This window comes from Limulus polyphemus, unplaced genomic scaffold (genome assembly GCF_000517525.1).
Source record: "Limulus polyphemus unplaced genomic scaffold, Limulus_polyphemus-2.1.2 Scaffold231, whole genome shotgun sequence".
Taxonomy (NCBI): domain Eukaryota; kingdom Metazoa; phylum Arthropoda; class Merostomata; order Xiphosura; family Limulidae; genus Limulus; species Limulus polyphemus.
The window spans coordinates 177,549-197,451 of record NW_013665841.1 but is presented as its reverse complement, the minus strand read 5'-3'; the positions used below and the strand labels follow the sequence as shown (position 1 = coordinate 197,451).

Genomic DNA, 19,903 nt, shown 5'->3' with positions numbered 1-19,903 from the left:
CAAACATCTTCAGAGCATCAATATCAATTCCAACATGTTGGCCCCTACCATTATGGGTTTTTAAGGCTAAAGTCACCCGAACAAAATTTGTTGAAACATCCTTGACACTTACTAATGTTCTAAACATTTCCACAAACTCCTTTGATATTTTTTTGTGGTTACAGAGGCATTTTTTCCTTTCTTGTATCCAAACAGCATTACATGCCAAGTGTGTCATGTGCCATCACTATAAGGGATTAGAGTATACTAAACTTTACACATTATATAGGCTACACTAACATGACGTTTAGGCAGTTTGTTTAACTATTATACGTGATGTACATTTTGGGGGGAGGTTAATGAAAGTGTTTCAAAACACGACATTAATTTCTTGATGACCTAATACTTCATTGAAAAAAGTTTAATTATTGGAACTTAGAGCAAAGAATTGGTAAGATCTTCAAATATTTCATCAGTGTTAAAGTTTTCTCATGGTGTGTATTTGATTGGAGTCTTTAAGTTATATAATGTGAAAAAGAAACATGAGATGTAAGTAAAAACTTTTAATCATGAAATAATAGAATTATAGCCCTTGCCTGTGGTTTAATAATAAAGAAAAACATTAAACATATTACCTCTATAAAATTTCTTTTATTTCCTTATACAGTGTTCACCTTATCCAACAAATGTGGAAAACCCTAAAAAAAGACACAGAAAACTGCTTTTAATCATGTCCAATATCACATTTCACATACTGCACATGTCAAGCATTCCCATTCCACCCTCAGTAATTGTATAATTCATCAAGTGTCACTGATGATTTGCAGCATCCTGAATACCTTCAGATGTGGAGGCTGGCCTTGTGAGTCATTTTGAGTCTTAAGAACCACATTACTATTGGATCTATGTGACACAGGTAGTACCAGGCTTGTATAGGTAGATCCCTTTGATGTCATGCTGATTCTAGAGAGAGAGTGAACATGCACGTACTTGGAACATAGTGAGACTGAATCTTTGTACAGATGATGTAATTTCAAAGGTATAGCCATACAGTTGGCTCCAGTGAATAAGTTTCCCCCATGGGACAGCAGTAAGTTTATAGCCTTACAATGCTAAAATTTCGGGGTTTGATTCCACATGGTGGATGCAATAGATAGCCCAATGTGGCTTTGCTCTAAAAACAAACAACTAATGAGTAAGTTGTGGTTTTTAGGTGGTACAAAGGGTGTACACAAGATTATTGTAAATTTGTTTAGTGATTAACTTTAAATGTTATATAATTGTATTACAAAATAAAAAGATCAACCCTATATTCAGACTGTAGAGCACCTTCTAGGTTTTGTTAAATCTCAAAATTTAAGTAAAAATAATAATTATATCTTCAACAATTTTCAACTTAAAAATATTTTAGAATTGATACCTTGTCATTTTGTGACATTTATTTAGTGTAATTTGTGAAGAAAAATAAAAAAATGTTCAAACTTTCATTTTGTGCTGCTTTGAGGAGTTTTGCTTGTAAACAGTTTACTTAGCTGTTTTTTTAACAGTTTTTCAGCCCATGTTAAAGTTAGAAGTTAAAGTTAAAATTGCTAAGAAAATATCATTCCTTAAGTATACCATCATACAATTCTCCATCTTTGGTATTATTACTAGGAACTTTTGTTCACATGATTTCACAGCATGTGATATGAACAACTGTTAAAGAAGCATAGCATTGAAAATAGCTACAGGCAAAGTTTAAATACCATCAACGTAGAGCAGTGGTTTCCAAACTTTTTTCACTAATGACACCCCAAGCCACTTACCTTGATTTTTGTGACACACTTGCTGCTACGTACAATGTTTTTTGTGTAGAGTTTTTATGTTCTTAATTATTATTTGTTTGGTGAAACTCTCGCAAAACTTTAGCAACTTGTTATGATACACAGTTTGGAAACCACTGATGTAGAGTGAATATAGTGGTATGAGAAGTAAGACATGGTTTTGTGGTAGAGTGATTAAATGCAGAAAATAACAACTGAATGTAATGAGAAGTTTAAAGGACATAGATACAAACTAGACTTGTGAATTTTTTTTAAAGTTTCATCAGTCACTTGAAAGCTATGACAATTGTCTTGTATGACAAACTTTAAGTAAGCTTAGTTAGGTTTAGTGAGAATGATGAGTGATAGTAAGATATTCTGATGACTCAGGATCCTTATTAAACACTGTTAATCTTATCATAATCAAACAATGCATATAAATAAAATAACTTATAATTCATTGAAAAGAAACTATTTATTACGTATAAATTCATCTCAATCAAAAATATTTTTTACAAAAATATTCTTAACTAATACTGATGCCATTTTGAAAAAGCAGTTTCTAGGACACCAGGCCAGGCATAGCCCAGTAGTTAGTATGCCAGATTATGGATTTGTGAGTCCATTGTTTGCATCCCATTACCATTAAAAAAAAAAGACGTGCTTTGCACTTTGGGGCCGTGGATGCATTATAAGGGTGATGGTCTTTCCCAACTGTTTGGTCAATCAAGAGTAACCCAAGAATTGATTGTGGGTGATGTTGACTAGCTGTCTTCCCTCTAGTCTATCAGTTCAAAATTAGGGCTGGCTAACACAGCTAACATTTGAGTAGCTTTGCCCAAATATCCAAAAGCAAGCAAGGTCACCAATAAATGTCCATAAGTTATAAGTTATTCAGTATTTTTATGATTTATATTTCAAAGTGGTGACTACTGGAAATGGCAGAACAAAGTATTGAAAGAAATGTGTTATGAATATTAGTCAAGTTGAAAATGATTGGATATATAAACTTTCTGGTCAACATAAATACTAAGAATTAGAAATTTTAAGATGAAATAAAGTATTTTCAATGTTTTTTCTCAAAATAATGTTTCAAAAAAAAAAAGTTTGGAAGCTTCACAACATAAAAAAAAATCCAGAACTAGTTACTATTTAGTAAATCTGTTCATAGTTTCATACAACATTTAACCAATATAAAAAGGCAGTGTGTGTCATGTCACGCTTGATTTCTCAGAATAAGAGGAGTCATAAAAGCCAAAATGAATTTATCCAAATAGAATAGTTCGATAACTGTCTGCCCTTTACGATTTTTGTGACGGGATTGAAAGGGAGCTATGAAACCTTATAAGTGTAGTGAGTGTTGGTATAATAAGCTTAAAGTAAAGACATAGTGTGGGATCATGTAGCCTAGAGCCAAATGTATAAAATTTATCACAAAAATAAAACTATTGATTCAGTTTTAAGCTTAAATCATTTCTGAATTAAGCTATTTTCTATTATATCAACAATGTTTTTAATAAAAAACAAACCTCTTTAATTTTATTAAGGAATCAACAAATATTTTCTAGTTTTGTTGTCTATACATTTCATTTTATAGTTTCAGTATATAGGCTAACAACAATATTAGGTTATACTTTTTGCAGCTAAGCAACAGTACATAAAAGCCATTATTGGAACATAGTGTTACCAAAATACACTTGTTTTTTATGATTTTTTACCAATAATTATTTTATGAATTCACCATGAATTCATTTCCTGAATAATCTTAATTTTGACTGGCCCAGAAAGGAATTTACTAGTGTTTGACTGCCTCAACCATACTTTTCAGCTTCTTTGTTGGCCAAGCTTGATTTTGCAAAATTTATTTCAGTTAGCTATGAAATGAGGTTAGGATATACTATGGGGTTGGGTGGTAGTACTTGTTCCATTATTTTTGATGGGCTATATGCTTGTAGTTAAGAACTTCCACTGTGGGAAGGGAAAAATAAAGGATTAAAAAATTACATTTACTTTGGAAATGTTTTCACCTGTAATAAAATTACAATATAATATAGTTATAGAAATGTTTTGTCTATTGTCAATCCCTATTTTTCCGTTGTGTATCCAGTCTAATGTAGGTCCTCCTTTTTAAAAATTTGCTCAGTTTATAATAAATTTTCTTACTTTGCATCTATTTTTCAATACCAGTGCCATCAGACTTCAATATATTCTTTATTATTATGAAAATAGAAAAATTCAACAACATATTTTTACCATAAAAACAACTATTTATGCTAAAGTGTCAAAAATCTATCATTTTTCTCATATTTTGAAGTTTAACCATATTCAAATTGAAGTTATGTCACTGGTCCTTATGTCACTGGTTATGGTGTCACTTGTACATAAATTTCTTATCTTAAAGACCTGTATCTTTTTTCTGTAAGTGGTTAATTGGATTCAATATTTTTAAAGAGATGTAGTTTTGCAAAAATTAGATCTAAAGTAACTTATGCTAACATAGGCTTATTGAGACTTATTAATGATTTTCTGATTGACATTTAACCAAATATTGGCAAAGGACCTAGAACAGGAGATATTGTGTGCAAATTCATTGAAAAATTTATAATTAATTATGCCTCAATTATTATTGACTTGCAAACAAAAATGAATTACTATATGCTAGAAAAAGAGGTAAAAAATCACAATATTTCAGGATCACTATTAACAGAATGCTGTGTAATATATATTAAGTTTATTTGTAGTGTTAAAATATTAATGCTATATTTTATTATTTCCAGATGTGGAAGAAACAGCCTTCCCAGCACTCTATATAAACTAAAATCAAGATCAAAGGAAAAGAGAATTGAAGATTGCATTGTATATTCTGGTCCACTGGTAAATTCTTTACTTAGAAATATTTGTTCAGCTTTATGAATTTATAGTTTGATGATTACTGTCAATTATGTTTATATTGTTCAAAGATGTTACTCATCTGTCTGCACTGCAATGAGCCATAACCTTGTTTTATGATATATCATGGCACTTCCTTTCTTAATGCTAATGGTTTGTTATTTTCTATGTAATTTTATTCATTTGTTGAATTTAAGTATGTTTTTGTTTGTCTTGTGTCTGATGAAGAAAGCTGATGTCTTTTAAAACCTTGAGATGTTTATAAAATTACTGAATGTTTTTTCATAAACCAGAGTAACTAATAAATAACTTTGTTGATTATTTAATGTTTTTAATGCATTAATTTGTTAAGTTACATCCAAGTAGAAAAAAAAAGTATTAATGCCATTTTTATAGAGCCTAAGTCATATATTTTTATTCTTTCCTGATATACCATAACTTTGTAATTTTCTTTATAGAATTTGACACTATAACAAATCAGTTATTTTGGTTTTTTGTTGGAGTAAATACATATAAAGTATTTGTTCATCTATAACTGATGATCAGAGAGGTACTCAAAAACAGCTTTCAATTTGGCCATAGTTTTATTAATGAACTGAAACTGAAAATTAATTGAAAATCCTTTTTGCTGGTATTGAAGATTAGTTTTTAATTTCATTATTTCATTTAGTAAGCACAGAAAATAAGATAATGCATGCATGGTTATTGAAAAGAAATGTACAATTTTCTTGATCTTGTAAAGGAAACATAAGCATAACAGGTTTAGTGAAGAAGTCTAGTGGGAACTGTGCTTCTATAACACAAGTTTTATTTTAGCAGCCAGTTAAACTTCTCCAGTAGGCAAGTAAAATACAAAAAAAATTAAGGAAAAAAAAGTACGTAGAAGGTTGTAATCTGTATGCTTATATAATGAAATTTGCTGTTTAATATCTAATTGTAATTTTGATTGATTTATTTCATAAGAAACATATGTTTGTGTAGTTGACAAAGGCATATTTTAGCATGGCATAAAAAGCTAATAAAATTACATATATGTACAGTTAAGAAAAAATGTACAATTTCATATATTTCTACAGTTTAAGACATTGACAGAGCCAAAACTACAGCAGGCTTTCTTTTTGGCACTTACTGGTGACAACTGGCTAGAATGTTACAGCAACCAGACTGGAGAGCTGCTTCAACAGGTTTACTTGGGTCCAACTGCTAGATACAAGTTTCGGCATGTAGACTGGGAGACTCATGGTGAACAGGTGGTAATACAGTCTGTTCAGAACCAGTCTGTTACCCCTACAACTCAGGTAAAGTATATTTGAAATGCTGATATGAAAACTACTTATTAATTATACTCACAAGATTACTACAGAACCTATAATGCTAAAAATTGGGTTTTAATACCTGTCAGGTACAGAGAAGGGATAGCTCACTCTGTTGTTTTGTGCTTAACAACAAATAAATATAATGCCAATATTTTGATTATGTGGATATTTGTAATAATTAGAAACCCTAATTTCTGTTAGTTGATTATTTTTGTGAGTCACGACATTAATTGATTAAGTTGAATAAATTTGAATTAACTGAAAAAGTAATGAAACATCATAATGGCAATATTTCAATTATTGGATAATTGGAATCAGTGATTTTAATTGTTTGATTATTTTTTTGAAATTAATCAATTTAATAATAATTTTTATTACTGAACAGTTAGAATAATTGAAAACGGTAATAACTATGAAATACTGTGGGAGAATGCAGTAGTAGTATTTGCATACTACAAGTATGTTGTAGGAGCTGATATCAAATAAGGCTTTACTTCTGGTTTACATTCAACAACCTGGATAAAGTAAAGCTAAAATGAAAAGATGTGTTTATCCAAAAGCTTATTTTTTGGATTAATAATAAATTCAGTTATTATAAGATTGCTAATTTATTTTTATTTTTTCTCCCAGCCAGGCATAAGACCACGTGTATTAGAAGCTATAGCAATGTTTTCTGTATTTCCAATGGAATTTAAAGCTCTTGTGGAAATTGACCGAGAGGTAAAAATGATAATTTACTAATGTTTACTGTAAATGGAAATTCACATGTAAATAACTTACTTTTTTATTTAAAAACTAGTTTTTCAGAAAAAACATTTATTCAGCTACTAGAAGTAAATTTGGGAGGTACTTATCTAAAAATAAGAATTCCTTGAACAAATAACCTCATCAGACTTTAACTATTCAGCTATAATAGTAAAAAGTTTTAACTTCATATGTTTTTTAGTGTAAATGTTTTCAAAAACTTAATTTTCTAACTTTTGCAAGCTTTCTTCTTCTTCTTAGTTCCTGTTGTTCCTAGTGGAACATAGGGCTACAACAACACTTCGCTGATGGAAGTGTTGTTGAGTTTCTGTAGCAGATTGTTATCGGGGTGGAGTTGCTAGCCCCATGCCCAAGTGGGCATGTTTGGTGCGACAAGGACGCGAACCCGCGACCCTCGGATTGCGAGTTATCCAAGTTTTAACCTTCAGTATTGTTGTATTTATTAAGGAACTGTTCTGTTCTTTTTTTATGTATGTATAGAATTGTAGCTGTGGTAATGTTTAGGGTTTGAATAGATTTAACATTATTAAAATGTTTATATGCTGAATGTATAATAACTTATGTGATGAAGAGAACAAAAGTGAAACACTCGTGAATATGTTTTTAAGAAAGAGAACTTTAAAATGTTCTAGCTTATGCACCAAGTTGTTAATTAACTTTCCATCAAAGTGCATTCTTAATTTTTTTATGTGGTCAAATTATCTGTTGTGTAGTATTTTCTGTGATCTATTATTAAATATATTTCTAAAAAAAGATGCTGAAAAATGGACTTGTTTGTGTCTCAGGTGTTTGGAAAAGACTGCAACCATGTGAATATTTCTGAAGGTTTATTAATAATTGGTGTTGGGAATTCGGCTACTGGTAGGGTGAGACTATACAATTTTGTTCAGGTTGTTAAGGAGGTAAGTGGAATGCTTATTCCAAGTATGTCATCCATGTTAGTTTCATACAATTTGTGTCTTTTAAATCATAAAACAGTATATTTCTTAATAAAGTTTAGATCTAAAGCTTTTAGATAAAGTGCTGTGATTGTTAAAATCTGTCATTATGATTTTATCATTGTATTTTTATTTTTGAAGCAATTCTTATTACTTTTCTATGTTCCTATATTTCAATATGTAATATTAATATTAATTTAATATGTAATTATTCAGTTCTTATATGTAAATTTGGATATTTAGGCTATACAACTTTGTTTAGGCTGTAAAAGAAGTGAGTTTTGAGTGAAGTAAATTATCATGGTAAGATTAAAATTGTTGAGGGGATTGAATGAGTTGATGCATCATCTTTTCTTTTGTACTTATAGTTGAGAATGGTATGACATATATACATTTTAGAAGAGTAGGAGTCATCTTCAGCCTTATTTTTGTAATAGAGTTGTTGGCTTTGGAAAGGGTTACCTTTAGAAATATTTTAAGGGCTGTCTTTGAGTGTTTTATTTTTGTTTTTGAAGTTTAATTTAGTAAATGTTGCCCTTGTCCTTAGATTATATGTATACATGTATGTATAATTGGTGAGTTTGATTATGCAGATTTTTCAAGTTGTAAAGGATTGACAAGGTAAATAAATGTGACACATTAGGTTTAGCAATTTTTATTAATTTATAAAGGAGGGGAATTTTAGGTGGGAATATTATAATAAGTAAATATTTGAAAGTTAGATTATAGCAAATTTCTTCAAGGTGTAAAATGACGAATTTTGGGTGAAACTATCGTGTTAAGTAAGTTTGGTGTATTAGGTTATAGAATTTTTTTCAAATGTAAAGAAGGTAAGTTTTACCCGAATAAGTGAACTTGGCATGTTAGGTTATTTATAACTGTCGTCAAGCTGTAATGATTGCAAGTTTTGTATGAAATTATCTTGGTAACTGAACTTGGAGTGTTTGTGTGTGTATGTCTGTGGTTATACAGTCTCATAAAAGTTTTAAATAAGTCCTTGTTTTAGAGTGGCATTAATAAAAAGTTTGCCACATTGGAACAGTAATTTCTGAGGGTATCATTCAGCTAATTTTTTGTTTTACTTTTCATATTACTATTTTCCACTTTTACTTTGATTAACTTACTGGTTTACAATGCAGACAAATATTTTGAATCAAATGTTTATACATAGATTTAGGGTTATTAAAACATCTGGAGTGCTAATATCCACCTTAGCCTTGGGACACAATGTGAGTGTCAGTTCCAGATGTGTGAAATTATGCTTAAATATATTTTGGTTGTTAACAGTGATACTCGAATATCAGTTTCACTTTCCAGTTTTTTTATATGAATAATGTTTGTGAATAATAATTATGAGACTCGTATGGAAGATACAATTATTAAGTGACTCTGTGAACTTTGTTTTTCATATTTCTTATTTTAGAAATTTTCTGCCTCAATACTGGTATTGAGAAAGGTTGTGAAATAAAAAAAGAGAAACGTGGAAAAGGTTTCCTTATTTGTGTGATAATGTTTGTGTGTGTCAATCATTTGTTTGTACATTTGCCTAGATTTTCATGGTTTATGACTAAAGTTCTTTGATTAAAAGGGGTGAAGATTTTATTTTTGAAGTTGAATCTGGGTTATTTTCTATGCTTTTTTTTATGTTTTTATTTTTAATATTGCCACATATATTCTTCAGGCCAGTGTAGTCATTAGAGTTTGATGTTTTAGATTAGTGAAATTCAGGTTGTTTTTTTACCAAGTGGTTTTGTCATGCAACACTTTTTTTTTAACAGATACTACAAATATATGTTGCTTGTTGATGGTGTTATATCTATTAGCAATTGTTTAGTAATATACTTTCTCTTTTTATCCTGTGCTGTGAAACTTGAGCAGTTGAATGGTATCATGTATATAAGCAGGCCTTAAGATGATAATTTTCTTGTCTCTATGACTTGTTTAATGATTGGTATTTAGAGGAAAATAACATCAGTATGTTTTCATTCTTGTTCTCAGGGCTTAATGTTTGAAGCTAAGCTGCAGCAACCTTGTGAAGCATTAGAAAAGGCATTGGTTGGATCCTACCCAGCAGGTATTCCTCTCAACTGTAAACTGAAAGGTAGATTTTATACGCATTGAACTTTGTATCTGGTGTAATTCAATGTTAGATACCTTTAATTTATCTCAAGTAAAAAGTTTTGCCTGTCTATAAATTATAACATTTGTTATATGGTTAAACTGTTTTTTAAAACAATTTTTTATTTTATTAAGTCAACATATATGTTACTGTATTTGTTTTTAAGTGAAATATTTGTTGCTTGGTTCTACTGTGTATACTTTTATTTGTTCTTTAAAACGAAATATTTGTTCTGTAGGTCTTTTATATATTTGTTGCATTGTACTTTTTTAAAATAGTATGTTTGGTTCATTGTTCCTCAGTGACTCAGCAGTAAGTTTACAGTCCTATAGTGCTAAAATCCATGGTTCAGTTGCCCATGGATAACAAAGTGCAGATAGTCCATTGTGTGGCTTTGTATTAAAAATGGCATGATTGGTTTTATGGTGTTAATACTTGACTATTGAAAATTTAGAATGTTTGTTGTGAGGTTTTTCTGTTTTTATAAAGCATAATTTTTGTTAATATGCTGTGTATATTTGTATATTTTAATTATAGAATGAAATATTTGTTTTCTGGTGTATTGATTTTACATTTGTCTGTTTTTTTAAGTAGGACTTTTATTATGTAGTTGTGCAGTATTCTATCTAATAGAATGGAAAATTTTTATATGTATTCTTTTATTTGTATTAAAGTATATAAGAAAAAGTTGAGTGTCATATTTGTTTGATAAAATGGAACATTTATTGTATGGGTGTATTGTACAAATGTCACACTTTTATCTTTCCAGTTTGACCAGAAACTCTTCAGATCAACCAGATTGTTTTATGTATTACAATGTTTATTAAGTATTTGGCTTGAATCTAACATGTTATGTGGAATGTAACAAAAGTATTTATCACAATGTTTAAAAGAAAAATTATTGTAAGTCATAAAACAACATTAATCAATCATGATTCTCAGTATGTTTAGGTTCAAGGGTCAACTGATACTGATTCTGTTGATACTAGTATGGATGCTGGTAAAGAAAAATGTAATAACTCACAGTTTATCCTAATATCAGTAAAATATAAGAATTTTCTCACAAAAATTCTATTAATGATTCTGTGTACATTATGAAATTAAAAGGATATTCAAAAATTGACAAGTAGGAAAACTTCAATAATATATGCTTCTCATTGTAAATATTTTTGATAAACTCATAATCAAACAGTGCTCCATAGAAGTTTTGACGTAATGAGTAATTTACTTCTTGAAATAAAAACTGCAATGCTGAACACTTGCATATTTTTGAGGTTCAATGACTTTTTTCTCATCTAACATCTTATATTTTGGAAATGTTTAATTGTATTTACTAGGTGTGTTTTTTTCTTTCAAACTGGTGTATATGCTTGAATATTTGAATGATATACCTTCCACCATACTTGGTACACACAATTATTATTTCTAATTCATTTTTTTATGTAAATAAAATTAGTCTTTATGCAGATATGCATCTTATCTGGAGCACTGCTCAAAATAATTGTGTGAAACAAAGGTATACTCAGTACAGTATTCTATGAAATTTTGTATTGGTGTTCTTTAATTATGATGTATTAAATTACAGAGTCTGAGAAAGATAATATAGTATTCAGTAACAAACTAATAATGCTTTTAGTTATTGATAATTAAGAAATGTAGAGTACTACCTTGTTACATAAAAAACTGGAGTTCATGCTTGTAATTTTATATTTAAAATAGAAATAGCCTCAAACTTGTATATTGTATGGTTGTGTAGTCTATGTCCTAACAGTCTTGACAGATGATGTTTTGCACTCTTATGTTTGCTTTTATCAGGTCAAGGAAGTTTTTAACTTGATAGTATTTATGGTTGTGGAGAGAGATGGGCTAACCTAGTAACCTGATTTGATTGAATGATAATTAATAAGCATACCTTTTTGATAAACTTATTTAAGTTTGTTGTCCTCTTCTCTTTGTACGCCTACCTTGTGATCAACAGACCTCAACCATAAGCCGTGTTTAGCATTCAATGTCATGAAGCCCTCAGTTAACTTACTTCTATCCACAGCCATAAAGGCTGTTAAAAAAGATATACATGTACTTTTCTGTACATTAAATATTTTTCTTTTAAGTGCAAGCTTTTGGCCTACTTAACAGAGCCTGTCTTTTTCAAGTAACAATGTACTGAATAATACACATTTGTTTATCTGTGGAATACTCTCTAAAGGCAGGAGTTTAAGCAACAGTCCTAACAAAGTGACACCTGGAATTAAAGTTATTAATCATATTAATGTAGAGAACAGTCCAATTATATTTTTAACATATTAATCTACTTAATACGTTTTTATAAACAGTGTTTCTGTCCTTGGAAAGCAGCTGTAGCTGTTACCTGTGTTAAAGAACAATTTGCTTTCTGTTGTTTCATTATGATAATATTTTCTGGCCTAGGAAAACAGACACAACCATAAATACAATTAAGAACATTTTACCTTCTATGATTTCATTAGCATAACAATGTGTTCTGGTTTGGGAGTCCTGATGTGAGTACAAACAAGACAATCATTTACCCTAGTTTTTGGAAATGAAGTGTAAAAAAAAAAAGAAGATTGGCCATATATGTGTGTTAATTTTACTGATAACAATATGTATAGAAAATCTGGATATCAGTCAACATCACTATTGGAATTTTATATCAGTTGAGCTCTGGTTCTTATTAGGAACTTGTAATTTCATAGCACTTGGACTTCTTTTAGAATGCTCTCTTTTGAGTACAAATGTATAATAGAAACTTGATATATTTTAATAAGGGTAGAATCTGTTTCTTTTTGTAGCACCACCACAACTTCTCTTTGAGGTTAGTTGTGCTGATTACACCATTCATGTTGGAGGACATCCTTTCCATTTCATTACAACTCCTCCTCGTCATGATGGAGTGTTCCAGGTAATAGTGATTACATGCTGATCAGATAATTATATTTGTATATTAAATCATATTGTCAGTAGCAGCTAAAAACTTCATATTTTGTTTTTTATTAATCTGACTTTTGTGTGTGTATGGAAAATTTTGCAAACTTGGTAATGATAAATGTATAAAAAAATTATAATTTTATTATGTAAAATAAAATATTCAAACCAGATGATGGTTATTGTGCAAGGAAACCAAGATATATGTTCTCCAAACTGGTAATGATAATTATATGTATAATTATTTGTATTGAATATTTGATGATATTAATCGATAAATCTATTTTTGAACACAATTTGAATAAATGTAAACAGTGATTGTTCAACCAGCTGCTGTCATAATTATTTCCTTCTTTTTCTCACATAGCTGCTTCTTATCTGCAATAAAATTTGACTCGTATCAGTTTCATTTTGTTTACCTAACCAACTGATATTTATCTTTTATAAAACATGACTGGTGTATTAGTTTCATTTTGTTTGACTAACCAGTTGATATTAATCTACTGTAAAACTTGACTGGTATCAGTTTCATTCTGTTTGCTCAACCAACTGATCTTCATATACTATAAAATGTGACTGGTATCAGTCTCATTCTGTTTGCTCCACCAACTGATATTTATATATACCATAAAACTTGACTGGTATCAGTCTCATTCTGTTTGCTCCACCAACTGATATGATTCTACTATAAAACTTGACTGGTATCAGTTTCATTCTGTTTGCTCCACCAACTGATATTTATATATACTATAAAACTTGACTGGTATCAGTTTCATTCTGTTTGCTCAACCAACTGATTTTTAACTACTATGAAACTTGACTGGTATCAGTTTTATTCTGTTTACTTAACCAACTGTTCTTTATCTGCCCTACAAGTTGGCTTGTGTTTGTGTTTGCTTTTTCAATCTGAGTGTATATTATCAAGAGTATTATGTATATGTATATTAATGTATGATATTATTCATTATCACTTAACTCCCTCCATACAGTCTTGGTCAATTTGACCGACCACGTGACCTTTTTGTAGTCGTATAGTCTTTATAGATTTGATACTACTAACTTTTAATATAAATTTTAATATTGAAAGTCAAGTAAGGATGATCTATGTATAGCTGTATCATCCCTATATTCTTATTTGCATTCTTTTTTGGCACTGCCATCCCTATATCATTTTTACATTTACAAAATGTTTTTATTATTTGTTTTGTGACATTTTTCCCCCTGACTGAAAACTAGTGTATTCTATGAATGTGTGTATCAAAATTTAATATTATGTATATTGATTTTTTTTTACTCCTTCACTTTATACATAATATTGGGGGTTCGCTCCCTAAAGACACTGATTGTATAGTATACAAAGCATTGAGTATTCTACATGTTACAGTCATCTAATGCTCATATATTATTGGCAGGTAGCTCCTGTTTCACCTATACTTAAGCTTTTTAAAGGAATACCAGATTTCTGTAAGAAAGCTAACTTCTAGTGGTAATGACAAAACATTGTTTACTCTAGAATTAAGATTGTTTTTTTTCTTACTATTAGTTATTAAGACTAAGCACTACCCAGAAATACATAGAGTGGATTTAGATCTCAACTGATGCTAGTGATAAAGTAGTTGTAGAGTTATCTTGACTGGAACAAGAAGACGAAAGATGGACAATTTGTTGGGTTGGTCACTTTCTGGTCTGGTATTTTAGTGATGGTTTCTTGCCTTGTTTTTGGGCTTATTGGGTAGAGAAACAAATGAAAGTGAGTGGCAATCATTTTTTAAAGTAAAACTCTGCACAATTGTATTATGCCTGTTGAATATCCCTACATATATAATTTACCGACTCTGTGATAACTAAAGAATATACGTGAAAAACAACAGGTATATCACTTAACTGTGACCTTGTTTTTTGCTGTTGGCTGCCAATGAAATTTAAGCCTGTTTTTTTATACTAGTATAAAGTAACTAGTACACTAAATAATTTTTATTTACTTAAGTAATGCACCTAAGAACACAAAATAATAACATGCACAAAGCAAGCAATGTTCTATAACTATCATAGTTTATATGGCTTTCTAACTATGACATGAGAGCCTTTAAATCTTACTTTAAGCTTGTTGATAGGATCATCATTAGAGAAACTTTCAAACCGAAGACAAAATAGACAGTACTCTGTACTAAAAAACAACATAATATAATAAGTCACTTGATAGATTAAAACATTGGCATTCCATTGATTATAAATAATATAGAATCAAATGTTAAGAGATAACTGTTGGCAATTAGTGAAAGAGAGGATGTGACAGACAAGAGGGTCTGACTTTCTAGCTTATGATTCTGTAAACAAATAAATTTTAATGCTATAAAATTTATGCTTTGCCTTAGTAATATATATTATAATGAGTAAAATTTTTGAATTCCATACTGTTCAGAGGGGTGTTAAATAAATTAGAGAAGAGGAGAAACCAAGAGGACAAATGTCACAATTCTCATGCTAGTGTAGATTGAGGATTTTATTAAATATTTCCTTATAAATTAAAAACTTAAAACTTACATAATATTAAAATTTGAATTATTAACTATATTTTGATGCCAAGTTTATTCATATACAACAATAATAAAGTATTTGACCTACCTGTAGTGAGAGGGTTAAATCTGTAACCTGTAATAAACTTGATGAGTATAAGGTGTGACTGAATCAACAGTAATTATTTTTGGGTGTTTTGGCAACTACAAAACATTGTTATCTGCTATATGACTATGTGTATATGATCTTTATTGCTAAGTTCCAAAGTTACAATTTTTTTATTTTTGAGTGTTTGTAGGTTTGATGACAGATTTATTTTTGAGTATTTCACCATAACTGAGGCAAAATAGCTATATTATTTTCTAGGATATTCAAACACTTTCTTTGAGAAGTAGTAACATTCCATTGTTTTGTATGAATTACAGGTGTGTTCTCTTGCATCTAGTGTTCTTGTTGAGAATGGATATTTAAATTTTCCAACCAATAGCACAGAACCTGACTCTGTTACTTTCCACCCGGATGATTCTGGAAGAATTGTGTACAATTCAGCTCACAATATTAAGTAAGTTGTCTGATTTGTTAAAATATTTTTTGTTGTACTACAATGGACTCTTAATATTCCACTGATAAAGCAGAAAGGATAAAATAATCATTGTATATATTCAATCTGCACAAGATAATAGAATAATTACTTCTGAGGTAATACACACCTCTTCATACAGAAAGCTATCTTTCCCTTGGATCTGTCTTAGAGATTTGCATGCCACCAGCCTTTAGGCAACTCCCACCTAATCTCACGAGATTTCTCATGATTTGCACTACTGCATAATGACAGTATTATGAAGCAAAAGCCCTCAACCAATAAGAAGGTGACACAGCCTTCACACACTAGCTTCCTATATGCATTTGCACTCATGATTTTCATTCCATTCTTTAGCACTGAACGCATCACACGTGTTTTTTTCTTTGTCAATTTAATGAGATTTGTGATCTTGAGGGAACTAAATTTCCTTCTTTTTTATTCAATCTATGAACACTTGCTCATAAAATGTCTTTTTTAATCTATGTGAGTGACTAATTTCCTCACACAGGTTATGAAATTTTGATGGCTTATGGAAGCATGCTCCCTGAGGAAGACATGGCGGCCATTGTGGATTGGATAGAGGGTTCCCTACCAGGTAATTCAGCTTCAGTCTCTTCATCAGGCATTCCTTCCCTGCATTTGTGGGGTGAATGTGGGGGGCAAAATTTGATTGTTCCTTCTCCTCACATTTTTCAGCCTTGTTCCTCAGGTATGCACCATTCTTTTTATTTCCACTGTGTTATATTCTTTTCCTATTCCCTTCTTCTTAATCTTAATCCTAACTCATTTCGTTTACCATTTCTGGATTACTTCTATTTCCACGACATTACACCTCCCCATTTTTCTGTCTATCTGATTCTTATTTCCCCACCTTTTGTCTTTCTGCATCCCATTTCGAGTTTCATGTGTTTGGGATTGCCTTTGCTGTTTGGGGGCAGGTGGACTTTTGGAATTGGTTTCACCATCCGGTACTGTAATACTTATGTCCCTTCTGATCCTTTTTAACCACACTTCATTCCCTCTCTCCTCTACACCTCAAGTCTGAGGCATTCCACCATGCTCCAGTGCATTTTGAGGGTTTTTCTCTATCCCTTCTCCACTGTGTCTATTCCTCTTCTACTTTTCCTGTTCACTTGCCTCCTTGTTCCAGGAGAATGTTGGATGGGGATACTCTCCTGTCCCAAGTTGACTTCTTTCTTCCATTCTTCGAGCCCTTTGCCTCACCTCTTTTTCTGCCCTGCAGTTTGATGGTATTCCTAATTTGTTTGAATTAAAGTATATGGCTGCCCTTCATTTATCCTCCCTTTTGTCAATAGTTTTCACACTGTCCCCAAACCTACCCTCCACCCTCTACCCTTCATTCCCTGTCATTTTATTCCCATCTTCCTCTTCTACCTGGTATCATTCTCGTTAAGCTCATTGGTGCCGTTTCTATTATTTTGGTCTTGCGGGTGCCTGACTATCACACTTTACATCCACCTTCAGGGTTTTTCTATGTCCCCCCCTCCTTCAGCCTTCTTGTTTCCTTTTCTCCTTTCACTCCCCTCTATATCCCACATCTCTTCGAGGCTATGTTCGTCACCGCTTCCAGCAAATCCTCACCCCAATCTATACCTTATTCACCATGGTGGTGTTTTCAGCTCATTCATGGCTGGGATTAGCCTTTTCCCATCTTCCTATGATCAATGGACCATTCTGTCATTGGGATTTATGCCTGTCCTATTTGTTTTGCATGTATAATTTCTTGTTTGGTGACCATGGCTTCATGGTGATTGCTTATTCCTTTAGGTCACACTCATATGGACTTCCTCAGTTGCCCTTACACGATCAGAGGAAAGCCATATGGGATTCTTTGACTTCAGTGATTCTCCTGTCCCTTCCTCTGTTTTTATCTTTGTATGAATGGTTGGACTTTATCAGCATCTGTATTCTGCTACCTTTGCATAAACTGGACTTACACCTTTTCACATATGCCCCCCCCCCCCTTTCTGGTTGGGGAGCATCCCTGACGTTCTTGTGCCTTTTCTCATTTGGTTGATTTCCCCACCTGCCATGTACCTGATACTCTGCTCTAGGTTGCAGAGTGCTTCGTTTGGCTGTTTTCATTGTGGGTGCTCCTTTGAGGACTCCACTCAATTTGCCTAGCCCACCCTCTCACTTACATGCTTCCTCTCTTTCCAGTATCTGTTCTCTTTCTCTCAGCCCTACATTCCTTGGGAATCTTCTTACTTCTGCCTTTATTGGTACAGTCTGCTACATTCTTAGTTCAGCCTCCTCCTCCTTCATGGTTATTGCTCACTGATGGTTGTATTTCGGCCCATCAGATTCCTCTCCTCTCTCATTCTTTTGCCGCTTGTTTCTATCTGCTGCTGGACAAGATCATTCTAGCTGGCATGTGGACTTCCTTGCATAACTTTTTCACCCACTCTCTTTGCCATCTGGTTATGTAGTCTCTAAGGGGTCCCTACCTGCCTCTGTTCCCCATCCTACACTCTCCCCACTGTCTTTGGACAGGTGTGTACATTCCACTTTGTTTCTAACATTTGCTTTCAGGGTCCTGCCAGGTGGCTGGTGGTGACTCCCAGAGTACATTTATTTCCCAAAATTATGTATCGAGCCAGGATATCAGAAAGTGCTTCTATCATCCACACTGGCTGGGCTCTATTTGTACCTACAGTTCAAATGGGGTGTTCCACAAGACTACTTGAGGTATTCTCATGGTTTATTCTGATATTTTACTAATGTCTGATCCAGACCATACCTATTCCATCGACTATCATGGAAAAAGACAGCACCAGGGTGTGCTCTGCCTGCTCCCTTGGCTCCCACTTGCTAGCTTTTCAAAATAGGTTTACATGGTTACCCATTGCACTGTCTCTAGTTAAAAAACTTATCCAACATGCAATTTATGGGTCTGGACATTTCTCCAGGTCTCCCTAGTGTGAATTCCTTCCCCCTTTCTTCAAGTGGAGCATGGGAGACTTTGATCACTTACCAATTCCTAGCTGCTGGGGTGGTGAACCATGAAGGACCCTCACTGATTAGAACAAAATAGTTGGGGTTAAACAAAAGGTGCCAGTTGAGTGAAAAGTGGGGCAGTGGTTGCACTGTCAGTGTAGTGTAGGTCACCACTCGTATACTTCCACTTATAACATGAGAGCATCCCTCATCCTACTACCCTGATGTTGGTTCTTGGATGGTCTGGTGTTGGATCATTGTAGGACCAGCCAACATATGTTCCCCATCCTATTGCTGCTGATATGTTGATTCTTAGGTGGTCTGGTGTTGGAATTGGTGTAGGACTATCAAACATAAGTCCCCCATCCTACTGTCACCCAGATGTTGGTTCCTGGGTGGTCTGGTGTTGAATTGGCATAGAACTAGCCCACACAAGTCTTCAAACATGTAGTTGTTAGGGGTCCTCCTACTGTGGACACGTGGGGAAGATAGCTTTCTGTGTGAGAGGGGTTTGTTTCTATCGGAAGTACATTTTCAGATACGAAAAATGTTAAGATTTCATGTGATACAACTGAAGAACAACTACAATGAGACTGTTATATATGTAATGCACTTTATGTCTACTTTAATGCTATGTTTCCTGTATTTTTTCATCCAGCTTTAAGGCTCTTTTTTGCATTGTCTATTATTGAGTCACATATAAGAGTATGGATTTTGTATATTTTTTATTATATTTCTAAATAACGTTTTTAGTCATGGTAAAGTGACTGTTTTCCGTATATTATTATCCTTCAGATATATTATTTTCTATTAACTTTAAGATCTTTTGTGGACTTTTTTTGTTTCAGTCATCTTAAATTATTTTATATTTTTCTTTCATTCAGTCTTTATACGTCTTCACTCTTATATAGTTTCTGCTGATGTCAGCTTCAAGTTTATAATTTTACTTATGATAATTGTAATATGATTTTTTTTGTGACAGCTTCAAGAATATACCATCCGTAATTTATTGTTCTTTTTACCAAAAATAAACCTTTATTTCCATGTGTTTCTTGTTATATTTGTTTTGACCTTTAAAAACATTAGTAAAGTTG

General features: G+C 32.0%; 1 protein-coding gene across 7 annotated transcripts in view; it reads left to right on the top strand.

Moving 5' to 3' along the window:
* Nucleotides 1-19,903, top strand: part of LOC106478603 (DDB1- and CUL4-associated factor 17-like) — a 48,128-nt gene that overhangs the window by 6,332 nt on the left and 21,893 nt on the right. For all 7 annotated transcript variants that reach the window (XR_002609944.1, XR_002609943.1, XM_022382218.1 and 4 more), the window contains 7 exons: nucleotides 4,559-4,655; nucleotides 5,747-5,968; nucleotides 6,617-6,706; nucleotides 7,537-7,653; nucleotides 9,688-9,790; nucleotides 12,619-12,728; nucleotides 15,694-15,830. Coding sequence is in view for 5 of the 7 variants with exons in the window: in XM_022382218.1 (XP_022237926.1) it covers nucleotides 4,559-4,655; nucleotides 5,747-5,968; nucleotides 6,617-6,706; nucleotides 7,537-7,653; nucleotides 9,688-9,790; nucleotides 12,619-12,728; nucleotides 15,694-15,830 (876 nt within the window). In the remaining 2 variants the exon portion in view is untranslated. The remainder of the gene's footprint in view (nucleotides 1-4,558; nucleotides 4,656-5,746; nucleotides 5,969-6,616; nucleotides 6,707-7,536; nucleotides 7,654-9,687; nucleotides 9,791-12,618; nucleotides 12,729-15,693; nucleotides 15,831-19,903) is intronic.